At 39.4% G+C, this 18939-nt stretch overlaps 2 protein-coding genes across 10 annotated transcripts in view; both read right to left on the reverse strand.

Moving 5' to 3' along the window:
* Positions 1-18183, reverse strand: part of LOC101115115 (platelet glycoprotein 4) — a 107265-nt gene extending 89082 nt beyond the window's left edge. For 3 of the 4 annotated variants that reach the window (XM_042248492.2, XM_060414637.1, XM_060414626.1), the window contains exon 1: positions 17984-18183. Coding sequence is in view for 1 of the 4 variants with exons in the window: in XM_060414639.1 (XP_060270622.1) it covers positions 10839-11996 (1158 nt within the window). In the remaining 3 variants the exon portion in view is untranslated. Of the gene's footprint in view, positions 1-8422; positions 15852-17983 lie in introns of those variants that run through there. The other variant, XM_060414639.1, reaches the window with a different exon arrangement.
* LOC121819509 (endogenous retrovirus group K member 19 Env polyprotein) lies at positions 8423-18183 on the reverse strand. 6 transcript variants are annotated; one of them, XM_060414612.1, is made up of 3 exons: positions 13487-15046; positions 12845-12963; positions 8423-10596 (listed from the first exon to the last, which is right to left on the reverse strand). In XM_060414612.1, the coding sequence occupies exons 1-3, from the start codon at positions 13526-13528 to the stop codon at positions 9291-9293; spliced, it is 1467 nt and encodes a 488-aa protein (XP_060270595.1). In that variant the 5' UTR covers positions 13529-15046; the 3' UTR covers positions 8423-9290. The 6 variants fall into 6 exon arrangements, with proteins under 6 accessions (XP_060270595.1, XP_060270596.1, XP_060270600.1 ...); XM_060414613.1 differs by lacking the exons at positions 12845-12963; positions 13487-15046 and adding an exon at positions 15755-18183; XM_060414617.1 differs by lacking the exon at positions 12845-12963 and having other exon boundaries at positions 14938-15046.
* Positions 18184-18939: the final 756 nt, after the last annotated feature.

Genomic DNA, 18939 nt, shown 5'->3' on the forward strand with positions numbered 1-18939 from the left:
ACAAGCTGGAATTAAGATTGCCAGGAGAAACATCAATCACCTCAGATATGCAGATGATACCACCCTTATGGCAGAAAGTGAAGAGGAACTAAAGAGTCTCTTGATGAAAGTGAAAGAGGAGAGTGAAAAAGTTGGCTTAAAGCTCAACATTCAGAAAACAAAGATCATGGCATCCGGTCCCATCACTTCATGGGAAATAGATGGAGAAACAGTGTCAGACTTTATTTTTTGGGGCTCCAAACTCACTGCAGATGGTGACTGCAGCCATGAAATTAAAAAACGCTTACTCTTTGTAAGGAAAGTTATGACCAACCTAGATAGCATATTGAAAAGCAGAGACATTACTTTGCCAACAAAGGTCCATCTAGTCAAGGCTATGGTTTTTCCAGTAGTCGTGTATGGATGTGAGAGTTGGACTGTGAAGAACGCTGAGCACCAAAGAATTGATGCTTTTGAACTGTGGTGTTGGAGAAGACTCTTGAGAGTCCCTTGGACTGCAAGGAGATCCAACCAGTCCATTCTGAAGGAGATCAGTCCTGGGTGTTCTTTGGAAGGACTGACGCTAAAGCTGAAACTCCAATACTTTGGCCACCTCATGCAAAGAGTTGACTCATTGGAAAAGACTCTGATGCAGGGAGGGGTTGGGGCAGGAGGAGAAGAGGACAACAGAGGATGGGATGGCTGGATGGCATCACTAACTTGATGGACGTGAGTTTGAGTGAACTCCAGGAGTTGGTGATAGACAGGGAGGCTTGGCGTGCTGCAATTCATGGGGTCGCAAACAGTCGGACATGACTGAGTGACTGAACTGACTGGGGTGGGACAGGATAGCTCTATCTAGCATTCTCACTAACTGCAGGACCCGGGGAAATATCTTTATCTCTATGAGCATGTTTACTCGTACCTATATGAAGGCCTATTTAAAACTATTGTGAGAATTAAATAATGGTAGTTAACCCTTCTTCAGAACTTATGTGCAAGGCACTTGCATATTTTACATAGTCACTTGCTTATTTTGAGCAACTGGTCCATAAAGGCAGTACTTATATTAATCTTATTTAACAGACAAAGCAGAGATACAAAGAGGTTTAATATGTTCCCCAAGCTCACAGAGCTGGAAAGTGGCAGATTCCAGGTTTCAAATCTTTTCAATCCAGCTACAGAGAGTATCTCAACCAGTGAATCCCAGTACCTCTCATTAAATACTAGGCATTTTTCATAATTATTATGAGTGCCCTGAACATACCAGTAGGTTATAATTAGCTATTATAATTTAATCCAGCCTGTTAGTTTAAAAGTGTTTGCAGAGTACATATATATGCATGTTTTACTGAACTTTAGAAGATACTCAAGCAGAGTAGGAAACAAAACTCAATCGTATTTGTTTACAATTTTGAGCATAAAATGCACCTCATGAATCAAAGCACAGTAACAAGATAATGTGTTGAAAGAGGTTAGACACTTTCAACTCACGAGTAATGCATCCATGTCTAGAACCTGAGCAGTAGGCACATAAATGGATGAGTCTAATAATCAGGGAAGAGATTGGGGTGGTGAAAAGATTTGGGTCTCTTCAACAGCTAGGTTATAGTTTGAAACCATAAGAAAATAGATGTTGGTGTTGAATGGAAGGAGGAGCCTAGAAAAACTGCAGAAAGGGCAATCCAAAGGCTAGGCCCAGACGTGAAAGCTCACTTCACTTCTTTGGGCCTCAGAGTCCTCACTTGTTAAAAAAAAAAAAAAAAATTAGTGAATCATGGTTTAAGACTGTGCCAAGAACTATTCTCACTTCCAATGTCTGCAGCTTCTGTTGTGAACAAATGTGAACATTGGAAGACCTGCTGAAAGGTGACTTTTAGCCTTAAACCAGAGGGAGAAAGCTAAGCTTCATAGCTGCTGCTCTGCCATGGTAAATTATTATTAAACAAGTTTTCTTCTCACAAAAGCCCATTCAGATGGTTTCAATTGCTTTTATTTATTCTACAGGATTTCGGCTTCACAAATGCTCCTGCTGTTACTATGTACAGAGTTCTGCGTGGGAGACGTGAGGAAGAAAACAAAATGGCATCCTTCATACACAGGAGGAATATTAATGAGGCAGAGAAGAGGGAGGAGATCATTATGGTAAGCTTCCTTTCTGTTTGCCCCCTGATATTAGCATTTGCTTTTTTTCCTTGCCTAATCCTGGTTTTCCTGACTTCTTCCGGTAAAACATAGCATTTTGCTGAACTGCTATAACTAAACTATAGTATGTGAAACAAAGAAGTTTGGATAACAGGAGACAAACTCTCAATGAGGTCAGGACGCAACTCTGACCAATGAATTGAGAAAGAAAACAGAGAGTGATGTCTGTATCTCTCCACTTGCTGTGGCCATTACATCCACCTCAAGGGAGGGTTTTGGCGGTATGTGTGATTAGGCTAACAAAGAACATCTACTATGCTACAGTTTCCCGTGAAGTTAGAAGTGGAGAAATCAAAACCTGTACTTTCCCTGTTAGCAAATCTTAAAAATGCCCATTGGACCCAGAGTGGAACGACTGAATTTTTCTCTGGCTTTATCTAAACACTTGGTAGATATACTGTAGACACCTAGGAGACGGAACGCAGAAGCAAACATATCTAAGCTCTGCACGTAGAATGGGAAAAACGATAAGGTCTTCATGGCATTAGGTGAGATGAGTGAGCGTCACGGATTTGGTTCATTGAGAAATTATCAGTGTCTATGAATTTGCATACTTAGCGTAGCATGAAACAGAATATTTCTGTTAAATTTTATAATTTTAATAGATGATCCACCCTACACAGAGAGAGAGAGAGTTAAAAAATAAAATAAAACAGACGTGCTGAGAAAGGTGAGGGTGGTACTGGTAATGGTAATATTCCATGAAACTGCTTTCCTGAGAATTCTCACTCACAAAACTGCACACATCTATGTATTACTTTATGGTGGAGATTTATGTCAAGTTGGATATTTTTTTTAAGTGCTAAGCATAAGAAATGGAGATAAAAGATTTTAAATTGTTTTACATGACTAAAAATTCTTAAGATCCTAATGTAGACCTCATTGGAAGGTGAACCTTTTGGGTTATAAAGATTTACACCTATTTTTGAATAAATAGGTACTATCTGTTTATTAAGTGCTTACTATGTATCCAGCACTGGATATTGCTGATACTAAGTTGCAAACGAAACCCAGCCTTCATGGAGTTCACAACCCAGCAAGAAGTGCAGACTCCACATAATAGCAAAGGTCTGTAAACAGACGCCTTTTATCAAAGAACAGAGCTGGTATCTCTGAGCACTGGCCTTATCACAGCTCAAGGTAATGCATTGGAATTCCCTGTCTACGTGTCTGCTTGGATGTAACTTTTGACCAAGCAGCTCTTAAAGACTGGGCTCATAAAAACTAGATGTTTCCATGCAAACTAGAGTCTTTCCACCAAGAGACCCAACTACAATTTAGATTACATTTGTCCCCACTGCAGACAAAAACACTTCCATCAGAAGTAAATTTAGGAAGCTAAGCTAAAATGAATGGGAATGGCAAAATTAATTCAGGTGACCATTATATCTACTGTGGGCAAGAATTCCTTAGAAGAAATGGAGTAGATATCAGAGTCAACAACAGAGTCTGAAATGCAGTAATTAGGTGCAGACTCAAAAGTGACAGAATGATCTTCGTTTGTTTCCAAGGCAAACCATTCAATATCACAGTAATCCAAGTCTACGCCCCAACCACTTATGCCAAAGAAGCTATAAAGACCTACAAGGCCTTCTAGAACTAACACGAACAAAAGATGTCCTTTTCATCATGGAGGACTGGAATGCAAAAGTAGAAAGTCAAGAGATACCTGGAGTAACAGGCAAGTCTGGCCTTGGAGTACAAAAAAGCAGCAGGACAAAGGCTAACAGAGTTTTGCCAAGACAATGCACTGATCATAGCAAACACCTCTTCCAGCAACACAAGAGATGAATCTACATGTGGACATCACCAGATGGTCAATACCAAAATCAGATTGATTATATCATTTGTAGCTGAAGATGGAAAAGTTGTATATAGTTAGTGAAAACAAGACCTGGAGCTGACTGTGACTCAGGACATCAGTTTCTCATCACAAAATTCAGGCTTAAATTGAATAAAGTAACAAAAAACACTAGGCCATTTGGGTATGACCTAAATCAAATCCCTTATGATTTTACAGTGGAGATGATGAATAGATTCAAGGAATTAGATCTGATAGATGGAGTGCCTAAAGAACTATGGACAGAGATTCATAACACTATACATAGGCAGTGACCAAAACTATCCCCCCAGAAAAAGAAATGCAAGAAGGCAAAAGGTTGTCTGAAATAAGATAGCTGAGATAAATAGCTGAGACGAGAAGAGGAGTGAGAGGTAAAGGAGAAAGGGAAAAATATACACAGTTGATGGAGAATTCCAAAGAATAGCTTTGGAACTCCAGATGTTTCAAAGCTTCTCTCTCCAAAGGGGATATTAGAAAGCCTTCTTAAGTGAACAATGAAAATAAATAGAGAAAAACAATAGACTAGGAAAGACTAGAGATCTCTTCCAGAAAATTAGAGATGTCAAGGGAATATTTCATGCAAAGATGGGCATAATAAAGGAGAGAAACAGGAAGGGCCTAACAGAAGCAAAAGAGATTAAGAAGAAGTGGTAAGAATACACAGAAGAACTATACAAAAAAGGTCTTAATGACCCAGAAAACCATGACGGTATGGTCACTCACCTAGAGCCAGACATCCTGCAGTGTGAAGTCAAGTGGGCCTTAGAAAGCATCACTATGAACAAAACTAGCGGAGGTGATGCAATTCTAGTTGAACTATTTAAAATCCTAAAAGACGATGCTGTTAAAGTGCTGCACTCAATATGCCAGCAAATTTGGAAAACTCAGCAGTGGTCACAGGACTGGAAAAGGTCAGTTTTCATTCCAACCCCAAAGAAAGGCAATGCCAAAGAATGTTCAAACTACCACACAGTTGTACTCATTTCACATGCTAGCGAGGTAATGCTCAAAATCCTTCAAGCTAGACTTCAACAGTATATGAACCGAGAACTTCCAAATGTACAAGTTGTATTTAGACAATGCAGAGGAACCAGAGATCAAATTGCCAACATCTATTGAATCATAGAAAAAGCAAAGGAATTCCAGAAAATCATTTACATTTGCTTCATTGATTACACTAAATCCCTGACTATGTGGGTTACAACAAACTGGAAAATTCTGAAAGAGATGGGAATACTAGACCATCTTACTTGCCTCCTGAGAAACCTGTAGGTCAGTCAAGAAGCAACAGTTAGAACCAGACATGGAACAATGGACTGGTCCCAAATTGGGAAATGAGTACATCAAGACTGTATATTGTCACCCTACTTATTTAACTTATATTCAGAGTAGATGAAGCACAAGCTGGAATCAAGAGTGTCAGGAGAAATATCAATAACCTCAGATATGCAGAGGACACCACCCTAATGGCAGGAACTGAGGAGAAATTAAAGTGCCTCTTGATGAAGGCAAAATAGGAGAGAGAAAAACCTGGCTTAAAACTCAACATTCAAAAGCTAAGATCATAGCATCCAGTCCCATCACTTCATGGCAAATAGATGGGGAAAAATGGAAACATTGACAGACTTTATTTTCTTGGGCTCCAAAAACACTGTGGAGCGCAACCATGAAATTAAAAGGTGCTTGCTTCTTGGAAGAAAAGCTATGACAAATCTAGCCAGGGTACTAAAAAGCAGAGACATCACTTTTCTGACAAAGGTCCATCTAGTCAAAACTATGGTTTTCCAGTAGTCATGTATGGATGTGAGAGTTGGACCATAAAGAAGGCTGAGCACCAAAGAATTGATGCTTTTCAACTGCAGTGCTGGAGAAGATTCTTGAGAGTTTCTTGAATAGCAAGGAGATCAAACCAGTCAATCCTAAAGGTTATCAACCCTGAATACTCACTGGAAGGACTGATGCTGATGCTGAAGCTCCAATACTTGGGCCACCTGATACAAAGAGCTGACTCATTGCAAAAAAAAAAACCCTGATGCTTAGAAAGATTGAGGACAGGAGGATAAGGAGGCGACAAAGGATGGCATGGTTGAATGGTATCATCGTCTCAAACTCATGGACATGAGTTTGAGCAAATTCAGGAGATAGTGAAGGACAGGGAAGCCTGGCATGCTACAGTTCATGGGATCACAAAGAGTCAGACACAACTGAGCAACTGAGCAATAACAACAACAAGCCTTAGAGCACACAGTACAGTTATTATGTTTTGGAGGTATTTCCATGTGTTATATATGTTAGTTACTAGAATTTTAAGAGTCAATTATGCATTTATAACGGCAACAGCAAGATGCTCACTCTGGTATCTTCCTTCTATTCCTCCTGTAAATATTGTATTATTTTTAAGTCACTTGTTTGGCCTGTTTTCTTCAGGAGATTGATAGGCCCTTACAGGGTCTGTTTGTGTGCAGTGGTGGCAAAGTATCCACAGAATTCAACTTGTGTCTTCATCATTTACTAACTTAAGGTTTTCTTTTTTCACTTTCATCAAAAGGTTTCATTCCATAGAAACAAAATTTAGAATCACCACCTGAAAAGAAAAAGATCCTGGATCCTTGTCAGTGTTCAGCACAATAAGGTATCTAATAATGTTTTCTGTAGTTTACAACAATGTCTGACATAGAGTAAGTACTCAAATATTTTTCAACAAATGCATCGAGAAATAAGTTTATCTGAAAGAGGATGACTCTATTATGTATTCAACCAAAGTAGGTTTCTGTTGTTTTAGGGTCCCATCAAAGTAAGAATCAGAGAAGGCAATGGCACCCCACTCCAGTACTCTTGCCTGGAAAATCACATGGATGGAGGAGCCTAGTAGGCTGCAGTCCATGGTGTCATGAAGAGTCGGACACAACTGAGTGACTTCACTTTCACTTTTCACTTTCATGCATTGGAGAAGGAAATAGCAACCCACTCCAGTGTTGTTGCCTGGAGAATCCCAGGGACAGGGGAGCCTGGTGGGCTGCCATCTATGAGGTCACACAGAGTTGAACATGATTGAAATGACTTAGCAGCAAAGTAAGAATACTTGTAGGAAAGATGCCACTTACTAAAGTGTATGCCTACTCTGAGAAGATACTGTATTTAGGGTCCATGAGATGGGACCACTGTACTGAATAACCTTTTATTTCTTTATTTCCAAAGCTTCTTAGAGTGAGATACAAGACAGACCCCTTATAACAGCATCTGTTACATTTCAAATAGAGTAATAATGAAGTTCTACATAGAATGAAGTGAACCTCCAAATGAATTTCAATTAGACTGTGTTCTCATGCGTACTAATATCCCTCCCTTTTGATTTAGGTGAAATGAAATGGGAGAAATTTGGGAAAATTAAGATGGGAGGAATGTAAGATTGAAGTTTGGAAGATTTAATAAGAGCAAACAACACTGAGATCAAACTCATCACTTTTGAAACTGTCCTCACTCCACTGTTAAAGTTCACAAGCACTGACGGATGCACAATGCTCTTCTATTTGTGCTCACTGCGGAGTCGTCGATGAAGGCAGCCAAGCTGTCTGCTATGTCACCTCCAGAACGTTTGCCAATTTTCTCTCATTTCCTCCTTGAGATGGCCGTGTGTGACAAAGGTCTCTGGATATATTTCAAAACATCTGAAACTATTTAACAATGTAATACCAAGCCCCAATTTAATAGTGTTATTTATTCTCCAGAAGACAAAATTTGTCAGAAGACACAAAACTCAATTCACCTTGCCCTGATCCACAATGACTAGAAAGTGCATCGTGGAACCAATGGCATACTTATTACCTGTCAGAGAGAAATGTAATGGGTTAATTTTAATTAATTTTCCCAAATTTCTCCCATTTCATTTTACCTAAATCAAAAGGGAGGGATATTAGTACGCACGAGAACACAGTAATGGAGAGAAAGTTTCCAGAGGCTTAGTCAATATGTAGACTTCAACATGCAGCACACAAAACAGTAAAACTATTTACTAAACTGTATGTCTTTTTATATTCCCGGCACACTTACCCTAGTTTAGACTATTTCCTTTTCCTGACAAACAATTCATTGTTTGTGATTGAAAGAGTCATTTTGGATTAGGCATGATTTCAGATTCCGGGAACCTGGTGTGGAAACAGCATCACTCCTCCACCAGCACCTCCCTGCTCACCACTCCAGATCTCTGCTTTTAGGTGGTACTAGAGTGACGGCACGCTTTTCAATTTTCATCCGAAGAGCAATCAACAATGTATAAACAAATGACCAATTAAAAACAATTCTCATCCAATGCCGCGGCCAGCACAAGCAAGAGTCGCACCTGCACAGGGAGAGAACGGAGCGTCCCCGCTAAGAAAATAAGAGATAGACAAAAGATGGGGTTGAGAGGATCAGCCCCAAAATGGCTGATACCTTGCTTTATTGTGCTGCAGTATATATAGGGTAAAGTACGTGACTTAAGGCACTCACAAGGTTGTTTTTTAATCTCAGGATACAATCACCAGACCCTTACCATTGTATACAGAACACAATCAGAATATCTATCTTCTATGAAATATACACAATAAGATAATCTATCTTCTATGAAATGTTGCCGAAACCAAACATCTTGGAGCCTTAAGGGTTATAAAAACTCTTGAGGGTGGCGGGACAGGGAGCTTAGGCACGTGTCCTAGGGCCTGGCATACCTGCCAGGGAGCTCCCAAGACTTAACCCTTCACGGGTCGTCCCCCGCAGCTCCCCTCTCTTTATTTTTTAAAAGCTCCATAAGATGTTGGTGTTGCAACATGTTTTTATGTATTAAAACTCTCATATGTAGAAATTCTTTAACAATGCTACGAATAAGGCAAGGAGCTAAACAAATTATGATAAGCACAACAGTCAGAACCGCGCCCATAGCAATTATACTTCGCCACAGTGAATGAAGGCTAGGAAAGTTAGAAAATAAATTTTGTAAAAAATTATCGACGGTATCAGCTATATTCAAAGTAGCTTTTGGAGAATTTTCGATGTCAAGAATTTCATTATGCAATTGTAAAAGATCTAAAGAAACATTAGTATTAAACCAAATTCCTTGCAGATGTTTTTCACCTTATCCCACGGAAAGTCAGAAGTATTGTAAGGCTTTTTGTAACACAAATCCATTTATAATTAGCATGGCATTGAATTTTCATGCGAAAATTAATGCTCTGAACTTGTTCTCCTAGAACTCTAACTACATCATATAAAGCTGATAATCTATCTTCTATTTTTTATCTATATCTTCTTGAGTTCCCATTACTTTAGTAACATTATATGACAAGGAATCTACAGTATGAGCAGCTTGAATGGATTGTGCTAAAGATACAGAAGCAGTAACAGCAGTTGCTATAAGGGTGATTAAAGACACTATACCCAGAATAATCAGGCTCAGACCTCTTTTAGGACGGCTAAGAGCCGTATTAATGCGTTGTAACAATTCTAAAGCAGTTTCATCATACCATTCTTCAGTTATTTCAACAGGTAACATTACAAAAGCAGGTTGTTTTACTATTATAACTTGTTCTCCTTTGGCTACACCTCTAATGCAATTAGTAAGTATGCAATTAGAACAATTTAAATGATAAATATTCAATGACAGTGTTATTTCCATATGGCCTTGTATCAACATGAATGGGTAAGGAACACAAGCTCGGGGATATAAAAATCCTGTAACTCCCACATCACCATATTTACTCCCACTAATATTGGGCTGTAAATATAGGCTATTACCATGACCAAAAGCAGCCAAAAGTTTCCACAGTTCAGTTTGAAATATAGGAGCAGTGTTTACAGAAAGAATGGGTGGATGCTGTCCTCGATATTCGGAGAAATCAGGTGTTCCTCCAGGTGCCCAGTCCCATAAAAGGGTGGTATTGGCATTGTTGATGTTATACACCGATGCAATTCGTGCTCGACATAAAGTCCAAGGAGTGTCTATTCCTATGCCGATGCTTAAATGTTTGTCACAAAACGGAATGTCGAGGGGTCCGGTTCCGTCACGGTACGATCTCTTTCCGGTTTTTTCATCAATGCCTGAAATAGTCACTCGAGGATAGGATATATCAGCTGACACCTGTATACAATGAGGATGCTGTGATTGATAAGAAAAGCACATAGGGTATTGAGTAGTAAGACCATAAAAGGAGATATTGGCTTGCTGAGGAGAAATGTGAATATCTGATTTTCCTCCTAAAAGACTTGTATCATTAACATATACAGGTACTGTTTCTTTATCCCATCCTAAGGATTGAATCATAGGCGGATCAGGAATGTATGCCCAAAAAGCCGCAGCTGCCCCGTTTTGTATCCGCTGTAACAATAATAATAACATGATCAGTATATTAGTAGGTGTCACTGGAGGTTGTACATGAGCCTCATTCCAAGCATAACGCATCAGCGCCTCAATTTGCCTCTGGGTAGGCAGCTCACTCGTGGGCTCACTCAGTGTCATGCATTGCATTTGATGTGTCAGGGAGTTCCTCTGCTGCGCGTACCAGCCTTTCCGGAATCCAGCGCGGCGCTTCGGCATCCTGTGGAAAAACACAAACATGCCCTCGTCCCCATATTAGTACAGGGTCTGGCCCATACCACAGATTGGTAAGTGGATCCTTCCATCGCACAAGTGGTTTTTTGCATGAGGATCGTTCTCCCCAAAAACGCTGGGCTGCTGAATTGCCTTCTGCGTCTAAAGTTAAAAAATTTAAAACATAAAGAGCATGGTTTAAGGCGTTATGCGGTGAGGGGCTATACAGTTCATTCCCCTTTTTTTGTTTTAATAATTGATGTTTAAGGCGTTGATGGGCTCGTTCCACAATACCTTGTCCCTGTGGATTATAAGGAATTCCTGTTTTATGATGAATTTGGAAAGAAAGACAAAAACGTTGAAAAGAACGGCTAGTATAACCAGGTCCATTATCTGTTTTAAGGGTTTGTGGGATTCCTGAAGTAGAAAAGCAAAACAGCAAATGTTGAATACAGTGACGTGTTGATTCTCCAGTGTGAAGGGAAGCCATGAGAAAATTGGAAAAAGTGTCAATAGAAACATGAACATATTTAAGACGCCCAAATTGAGGAATGTGAGTAACATCTGTTTGCCAGAGGTGATTAGGGCGTAAACCTCGAGGTTGACACCATATTGAGGGAGAACAAAGAATTGAGGACAAGTAGAGCAAGATTTAACAATTTGCCGTGCAGCTTCACGGGAAATTTTAAATTGCAAGCGTAAAGACTGACTATTTTGGTGATGTAAATCATGGGATTTTCGGGCTGCATCAATAGCTGATTGGAAAAACACTTGTTTAGTAAGAACGTCCGCAGTGTGATTGCCTTGTACGAGGGCACCAGGAAGGGTGGAGTGTGCACGAATATGTCCAAAGAAACAGGGGTGTTGGCGGCAATGGAGAACCTGTTGAATCAATGTAAATAAGTTAAGAACTTCAGGAGAGGTGGTGCCGATAATTGGAACAGTTTCAATCATCTGTAAGGCACCGACCACATAGGAGCTGTCTGTAAATAAATTGAAGGAAGTAGGTACAGTTAGCAACGCTTGGTGGACTGCAAATAATTCCACAACTTGAGCAGAAGAAAAACTGGTTTGTGCGTAATAGGTTTGATGGTTAATGATTAAAGCTGCAGTTCCATTAGAAGATCCATCTGTAAATATAAGTGTCGCTTCGGGAATAGGTTGTCGGCGAACTATTTTTGGAAAAATAAAGGCATGAGAGCTAGCAAATTGTAACAATTTATCAGAAGGGTAATGATGAGTAATCCGTCCCGGGTAATTTGCAAAAGCTATAGACCAATTATCTGAAAATTGAAAAAGCCAATCTTGTTGTTCTAAAGCATAAGGAACACAAATGAAGGGGGTTCCATACCAAAATATTGGATGGCCTCGTGACGTCCCTTTGCTACAATTTTGCAACAAGTTCATAGTAAGGGAGCAGATGTTTAGTTGGAGTAGCAGACAAATATATCCATCGCAAAGGTTTATCTTGATAGAGAACCCCTGTGGGTGCTCGGGGGGTAGGAAGTATATACAAACCCCATGATCGTTGGTAATCACAATAAGTAATCTGTTGTTGTCTAATAGCTTCTTCTATTGATTGTAAAGCAGTTCGTCCTTCTAAAGAAAGTGTTCGGGGTGACGCAGGATCAGAGTCACCTTTAAGGATGTCAAATAATGGCTGCAAGGTATAAGTGGGTAATTTTAAATAAGGACGTATCCAATTAATGTCTCCTAAAAGTTTTTGAAAGTCATTTAGAGTTTTTAAATGGTCAGTCTGTAATTGTACTAATTGGGTATTATAAACACGAGGATATAAGGAGAAACCCAAATAATTATAAGGAAAATGAGTCTGAATTTTTCATCAGCAATAACAAGACCATTAAGGCTTAAATGTTGTTTTAGAATCGAAAAGCTTGATACAATAGATGTTCGTCAGCATGAGCTAGTAATATATCATCCATATAATGAACCAAATATAGCTGAGGAAAACGTTGACGAACCGGAGCTATTGCTGTAGCAACAAATTTTTGGCACAGCGTAGGGCTATTAGTCATTCCTTGCGGGAGAACTCTCCATTGATAGCGTTGCATAGGCTCTTTAAAATTAACAGAGGGTAAACTGAAAGCAAATCTTTTGCAATCTTGAGGTGCAAGAGGAATAGTGTAAAAACAATCTTTTAAATCTATAACAATGATATAGGATTTATCAGGTATAGCAGAAGGAGTGGGCAACCCAGGTTGTAGGGCTCCCATATGCATCATTGTTTCATTTACCTTACGAAGATCTTGTAGCAATCTCCATTTCCCAGACTTCTTTTTAATAACAAAAATTGGGAATTCCAAGCAGAGGTAGAGGGTTCAATATGCCCAAGTCTCAGCTGTTCCTGCACCAGCTGTTGTGCGGCAGAAAGTTTTTCCTGTGTTAGGGGCCACTGATCGACCCATACCGGTTCCTCAGATTTCCAATCAATAGGATCGGCATGTGTCACAGGAGAATCAGAGGTCCCTAGGAAAACACCCCAAGCCTTTTCGATCTTGATTAGATTTTTAAATCAAGGGGCAAAATGATGCCTTGATGTTGTTTACCTAAACCTTGATTTGGAAGTAAGCCCTGATCTAACATCAAATCTGTCACAGTGGGTGAAGGACTATATAAATAAACACCCATTTTGCTCAATATATCACGCCCCCATAGATTAACTGGAAGATAGGGCAGAATATAAGGTTTAAATTGGCCTGTATGTCCATCTTTATCTTTCCAAGTAAGAAGGGATGAACTCTGTTCTGGATTGGTAGTTTGGCCAATACCCTGGAGAGTGGAAATAGCCATCTGTTTTGGCCATGTAGTAGGCCAATATTTATCAGAAATAACACTAATATCGGCCCCTGTATCAAGCACTCCTCGGAAAAGCTTACCATTAATGCGTAGCTCAAGTTCTGGTCGTGCCTCGGTAACATTTTGCACCCAATAGGCGTCAGAGGACCCGAAACCTTTATCTTGACGGTCTCGGTTAATTGTTTTTCCCTGTATGACTAATGGAACTAAAAGAAGTTGAGCTATACGCTGTCCTGCATTGATTACAATAATTTTGTTAGGAGCGGAGGCTAATATTTTTATCTCTCCTGTATAATCAGAGTCAATCACACCAGGATGAATAAGTATTCCTTTTAAAGACGCACTGCTGCGCCCTAAAAGCAGTCCAGCTGTCCCTGGAGGTAAAGGCCCAAACACTCCTGTGGCAAGGGTTTGGACCCCCATCTCGGGAGTTAATACTGTGTAGGAGGTGGCACAGAGGTCCAATCCCGCGCTGCCTCTTGTGGCTCGACAGAGGTCTGCAATGGTCCTTTTGGAACCTGCAGTGTTGCCCCATAACATTGTTTCGGGGCCAGGGCTGGCCCTCACCCAGTTTCCCGAAACCGGGGCAAAGGATTACCTTGAACATCCGTTTTGGAACGGCAATCCCGCGCCCAATGCTTTCCTTTTTTTACAGCGTGGGCACAAATTAGGAGTGTTAACAGGGCTTTGTTGTTTTTGAGGGCACACTGCAGCCCGATGGCCAGGCTGACCACAAACAAAGCAACCCAAATTACCTGACTTTTGAAGTCCTTTCTTGTTCCGGGCTTGCTGCTGGAAAAGTACCTCTTTTATGCTTTTTCCTTGTAATGCTGCTGCCATAGCAATGCCTTGCATGTAGGAGGGTCCAATGTCAGCACAAATGCGAATAAAATCAGACAGATCTCCCTTTTTTCGATAAGGTCTTAAAGCAGCTTGACAAGCAGAGTTAGCGTTTTCAAAAGCCAATTGTTTTGCCAGTACCATCCCAGCCTTTTCATCTGACATTATCTTACCTATAGTATCTAAAAGTCGTGCCACGAAGTCCTGGTAAGGCTCATCAGGTCCCTGCCGGACTTTTGAAAGATCCTCTGTCTTAGTACTGGAGCTAGGAAGTTTTTCCATGCCTGCCGAGCCGCATTTGATATTTGTGCATATGCACCAGGTAAGAAATTAAGTTGAGTATCAGTAGCCTGGTAAGGGCCTTCACCAATCAACATTTCATAGGAGGTCTGTATACCTTGCTGTCGGTTAACATCAGCTATACGAGCACATTGTTCAAAAAATTCAGATTTCCATAATAAATAATCTCCCCCTGAGAGACATGCCCTAGCTGTCTGCTTCCAATCATTTGGAGGTAAAGCTTGAGTACCCAAATTTTCTATCATAGCAATGGTGAATGGAGCGGTAGGACCGTATTGTGAGCAAGCAATCTTTAACTCTTTCAGTTGTTTAAAAGGCAGTGATTCATAATAACGCTGGTTGTTATTTTCAAAGACAGGAAAAGCAAGAGAAAAATCAGAGACAACCTCACCAAGTCGCTGTGCCTGTCTCAATGCCTTTTGCAGCGGAGACATGTTCTCAGACAGTGGAGGGGGCCCTGGAGGGGGATCGAGACCAGCCACAACAGAAGGAGCATAAGCAGGGGGAAGAGGCGGAGCAGAAGGAGATTTGGCATTGTTACTAGGAAGCTTGATTCCTGCGTTCTGTAAAGCAATAGTGAGGTTTTTAAAGCATTCAACCAATTCATCTTTAGATGTTAACGCCCCTTTTCTTGTGCTAAAAAACCCCAATCTTCTTGATGGTATTTAGCAGCTTCTTCGTCTAATTTTGCCTCATCTGTGGATGAAAGTAAATCATCATTATCTGAAGGATGCAATAAGTTAGAAAACGGAGGGTCGCTTTTAACCCCCTCGGGAACAGCATATCTGGGTTCCGAATCAGGAACATGGAGAGGATCTTCTTCCTGTTTTAATAAATTTCCTAAACGTTTTAATTCATCATTATCAAAGTCCAGGCAGTCACGAATTAGTGTCCAAAAGGATAAAGTTTTGACAGGGATTTTTTTAGGGCCATGTAAAGTATAATGAGTCCGAATTTGTTCCCCTACCTTCTTCCATGTCTCCAAATTTACTGTACCTTCTCTGGGGAACCAAGGGCAAACTTCCTCGATGAATGAAAGAAAATTGATTAATTTAGGTTTAGAAACAGTAATTCCCCTATGTTTTAACATTACAGATAACATATGCACAAACAACTGGCGACTATGCGTCTGTCCCATATTTATACTCTCAACTATATACCTTACTACTCCTCCTCAATTTAATTCACTTGTTTACTCATATACTCACTCTTTTCAATTAATAAGAGTAGTGGCGAGGAAAACTGTCGAGCTCGAGCCCCACGTTGGGCGCCACCTGCCGCGGCCAGCACAAGCAAGAGTCGCACCTGCACAGGGAGAGAACGGAGCGTCCCCGCTAAGAAAATAAGAGATAGACAAAAGATGGGGTTGAGAGGATCAGCCCCAAAATGGCTGATACCTTGCTTTATTGTGCTGCAGTATATATAGGGTAAAGTACGTGACTTAAGGCACTCACAAGGTTGTTTTTTAATCTCAGGATACAATCACCAGACCCTTACCATTGTATACAGAACACAATCAGAATATCTATCTTCTATGAAATATACACAATAAGATAATCTATCTTCTATGAAATGTTGCCGAAACCAAACATCTTGGAGCCTTAAGGGTTATAAAAACTCTTGAGGGTGGCGGGACAGGGAGCTTAGGCACGTGTCCTAGGGCCTGGCATACCTGCCAGGGAGCTCCCAAGACTTAACCCTTCACGGGTCGTCCCCCGCAATCCAAAAGCATTTCTTTTTCATTTTAAAATTTTGTGAATTTTTCCTTAAAAAATTCGACTGTGAAGTTTAGTTTGTAAATACTAAGAATATTAAATTCCTTAGCTAGTGATCTCAACGAACAATCTATGCTAAAAGCAAAATTAGTCCTAATCACTTCAAGGGCAGTACATTATTATGTATTTCTTCATTCCAAGAAAAACATATTCTTTCATTTGATTGATCCACTCTGCCATCTTATACGGTCTTTGCCACCCGTTTGTTAGCATTTTAAAGCCTTTTTTCCTTCTTTGTTTTTCCTTTTTTGCCTAACAATGATTCTTCTGAGTTTGGGAGCTTACCATTTTTCCCCAGGTGAAAATCTTTTTATTATTCTCAAGTGTTTGCTTTCTTTCTGTAATTCTCAGAATAATTCATTGCAAAGTCGTCATTGTCCTTTACAAAAGGATCAAATTCCAAATAATTACAGTTCGTATTGTACATCCTCTGAAAGTATTTCTCCTTTCCCCTTGCCAGGATTGCAGGAGTCTCATATATTGTCCCACAAACCCTCCTTCTTTACTTAGTCAGGTATACCTGAGAACAGGACAGATTGCTTGTTTCTCTTCATCTGATCCAGATCTTACCTGAGTTCTTGCATAGGAAGTGAACAGAAGTTAATACTTTAAAACGTATTAGTCCAGAGTGCTTTCCCCTGAATTCAGCACGGCTCCAAGAGACCATTCTCCAAAGAATTATGGAAGGTGACTTTTTTTAAAGGTAAAGAAGCCTGTTCATTTCATACTCAGACTTTGTAACATAGCATAGTCAGATGGAACTGCTTTTTTGGTATCAGCAGTTGTCTTTAAAGAAGTATATCATTATATACTTATTTGTCTCTAAGCATACCCTTAGTTTCCTGTCTGAATAAGTCATCCTCTATCATTCTTTGTTGTTTCCTGGTCTTATATAGCCATAGTATGAAACACACCATAGAACAAAAACTTTGCCATGAAACAAAATTCCCTTCCATCAAATATCTGGTGCCAACAGTCAGTATAATTTCTGTGATCACTAGTGATCAGTAATTTTATTTATGGAAATATTTTTTTCTTCTAAGAGTTTGTTAAGAGGATTGAGTCTTTTAGATTATTTCTTAAATATACTTGTCAGTCTTGACAAAACACCAAAAAACATTTTTAGGTCCCATGAACAAAGGTCATTCAACTTCTAATCTCATTAAAAACATGTTTTTTCAACTTGTAAGCAGAAAATTGAACTGCTCGGAATTTGAGAGCATCCTTTTCAAAAGAGTGACATTTTTAAAACAAGACATACGAAAATTAATAAAATAAGAAATCAGTTTAAGAACAGGACATGACAGATCAACTTCAGAATCTTAAGGAAGAAAAAGTTCCACCAAAATTGTACTTTTAAAAATACTTGGGTTAAGTTTTCTGATACTTTGAAAATAAAAGATATGAGAATGTATAAATGGAAATTTCATAGGATCAGTTGAGAGACTAGTGGAAATGAAAACTTTGTCTTAAAAAGTCTGTCCATTTAGTTAAAAGCTTATAACTCTGTTTAAACAATATCATAAACTAAATTATTACACCAGTTAGTATTTAGCTTCTTAAGGAGTTTGAAATAACAAGTATTAATGTTTACTTGATGACAGTCCATCAATTACAAAGACATTTATAGCCACACCCCTAAACAAAAATAACTGTGCTCACCAACTTTCAGAGAAGCTTGCTTGCCCAGATGTAGGATCTTAAAACTGGCTTCAGAGTGACTGTTGTAGGAGGAGATGCAGAAAATAAACACATGATTTCCACAGCTGAGAACTCAGAAATGAGGCTCAGGGTCTTAACCATTCGTCTGTCGTTAAGGTTATCCTGACATGTGAAGCCATTGACATCCTGAGACTTCCAGCACTTCAGATGCCTAAACCGAGATAAATATAGATCCCTGACACCTGAGCCAGATGAAGTGAATGTTAACTTGAAAAATCTTGCTCATTTCGCCCCTCCATTGAGGAAAATAAAACCCTTAATCCTTTTCCTGTTAAAACCTGTTACGCCTTAACAGATAATTCCTTTGCTTATGAAGCACAGGAATTCAGATCAATCATATACAATCAATTTGCTTCTGTCTATGTTTAGCATTTGTTGTCATAGTATAGATACAGGTTTGAATTTCTCTTAAGTTGAAAGAAAACAGTAATGAATATTAAATATTTATTTACAAACTTTTGTCAGGAAGTTTTCCAAGTGAGTCATTGAAATGTAAATATGTATTTGGTAAACTTTCTAGTATGTTTTTCTCCAAATTAAGTAGTAATTTGGTCCTTTTTGGTTTGCCTCATTTAATGATGTGGAAAGTGTCATACTGCCAAGGTACTTTGGCTTAAGTTAATCTTTTGGTATAGTTGTATCACATGATAGATTTAAATCGAATTGTGCTTAGTACTGTTGTTAAGCATAAGAATAAGGATCTACCCTCAATCTGATTAAAGATATGACTCTGAAGCTATAATTGCAAGATTTCTAACAATAAGTCCCTTCCTGGGATTCATATTATTTATTAAGAATCTATAATACTATATCAAAACAAAGTGGATAAAGAAACTAGAAAAGTCATGCTGCTTTCCTGAGATTTTGCAGTATTATTTTCAGTTAGTACAGTCTTT

The sequence above is a fragment of the Ovis aries genome, chromosome 4, assembly GCF_016772045.2.
Source record: "Ovis aries strain OAR_USU_Benz2616 breed Rambouillet chromosome 4, ARS-UI_Ramb_v3.0, whole genome shotgun sequence".
In the NCBI taxonomy this organism is placed as follows: domain Eukaryota; kingdom Metazoa; phylum Chordata; class Mammalia; order Artiodactyla; family Bovidae; genus Ovis; species Ovis aries.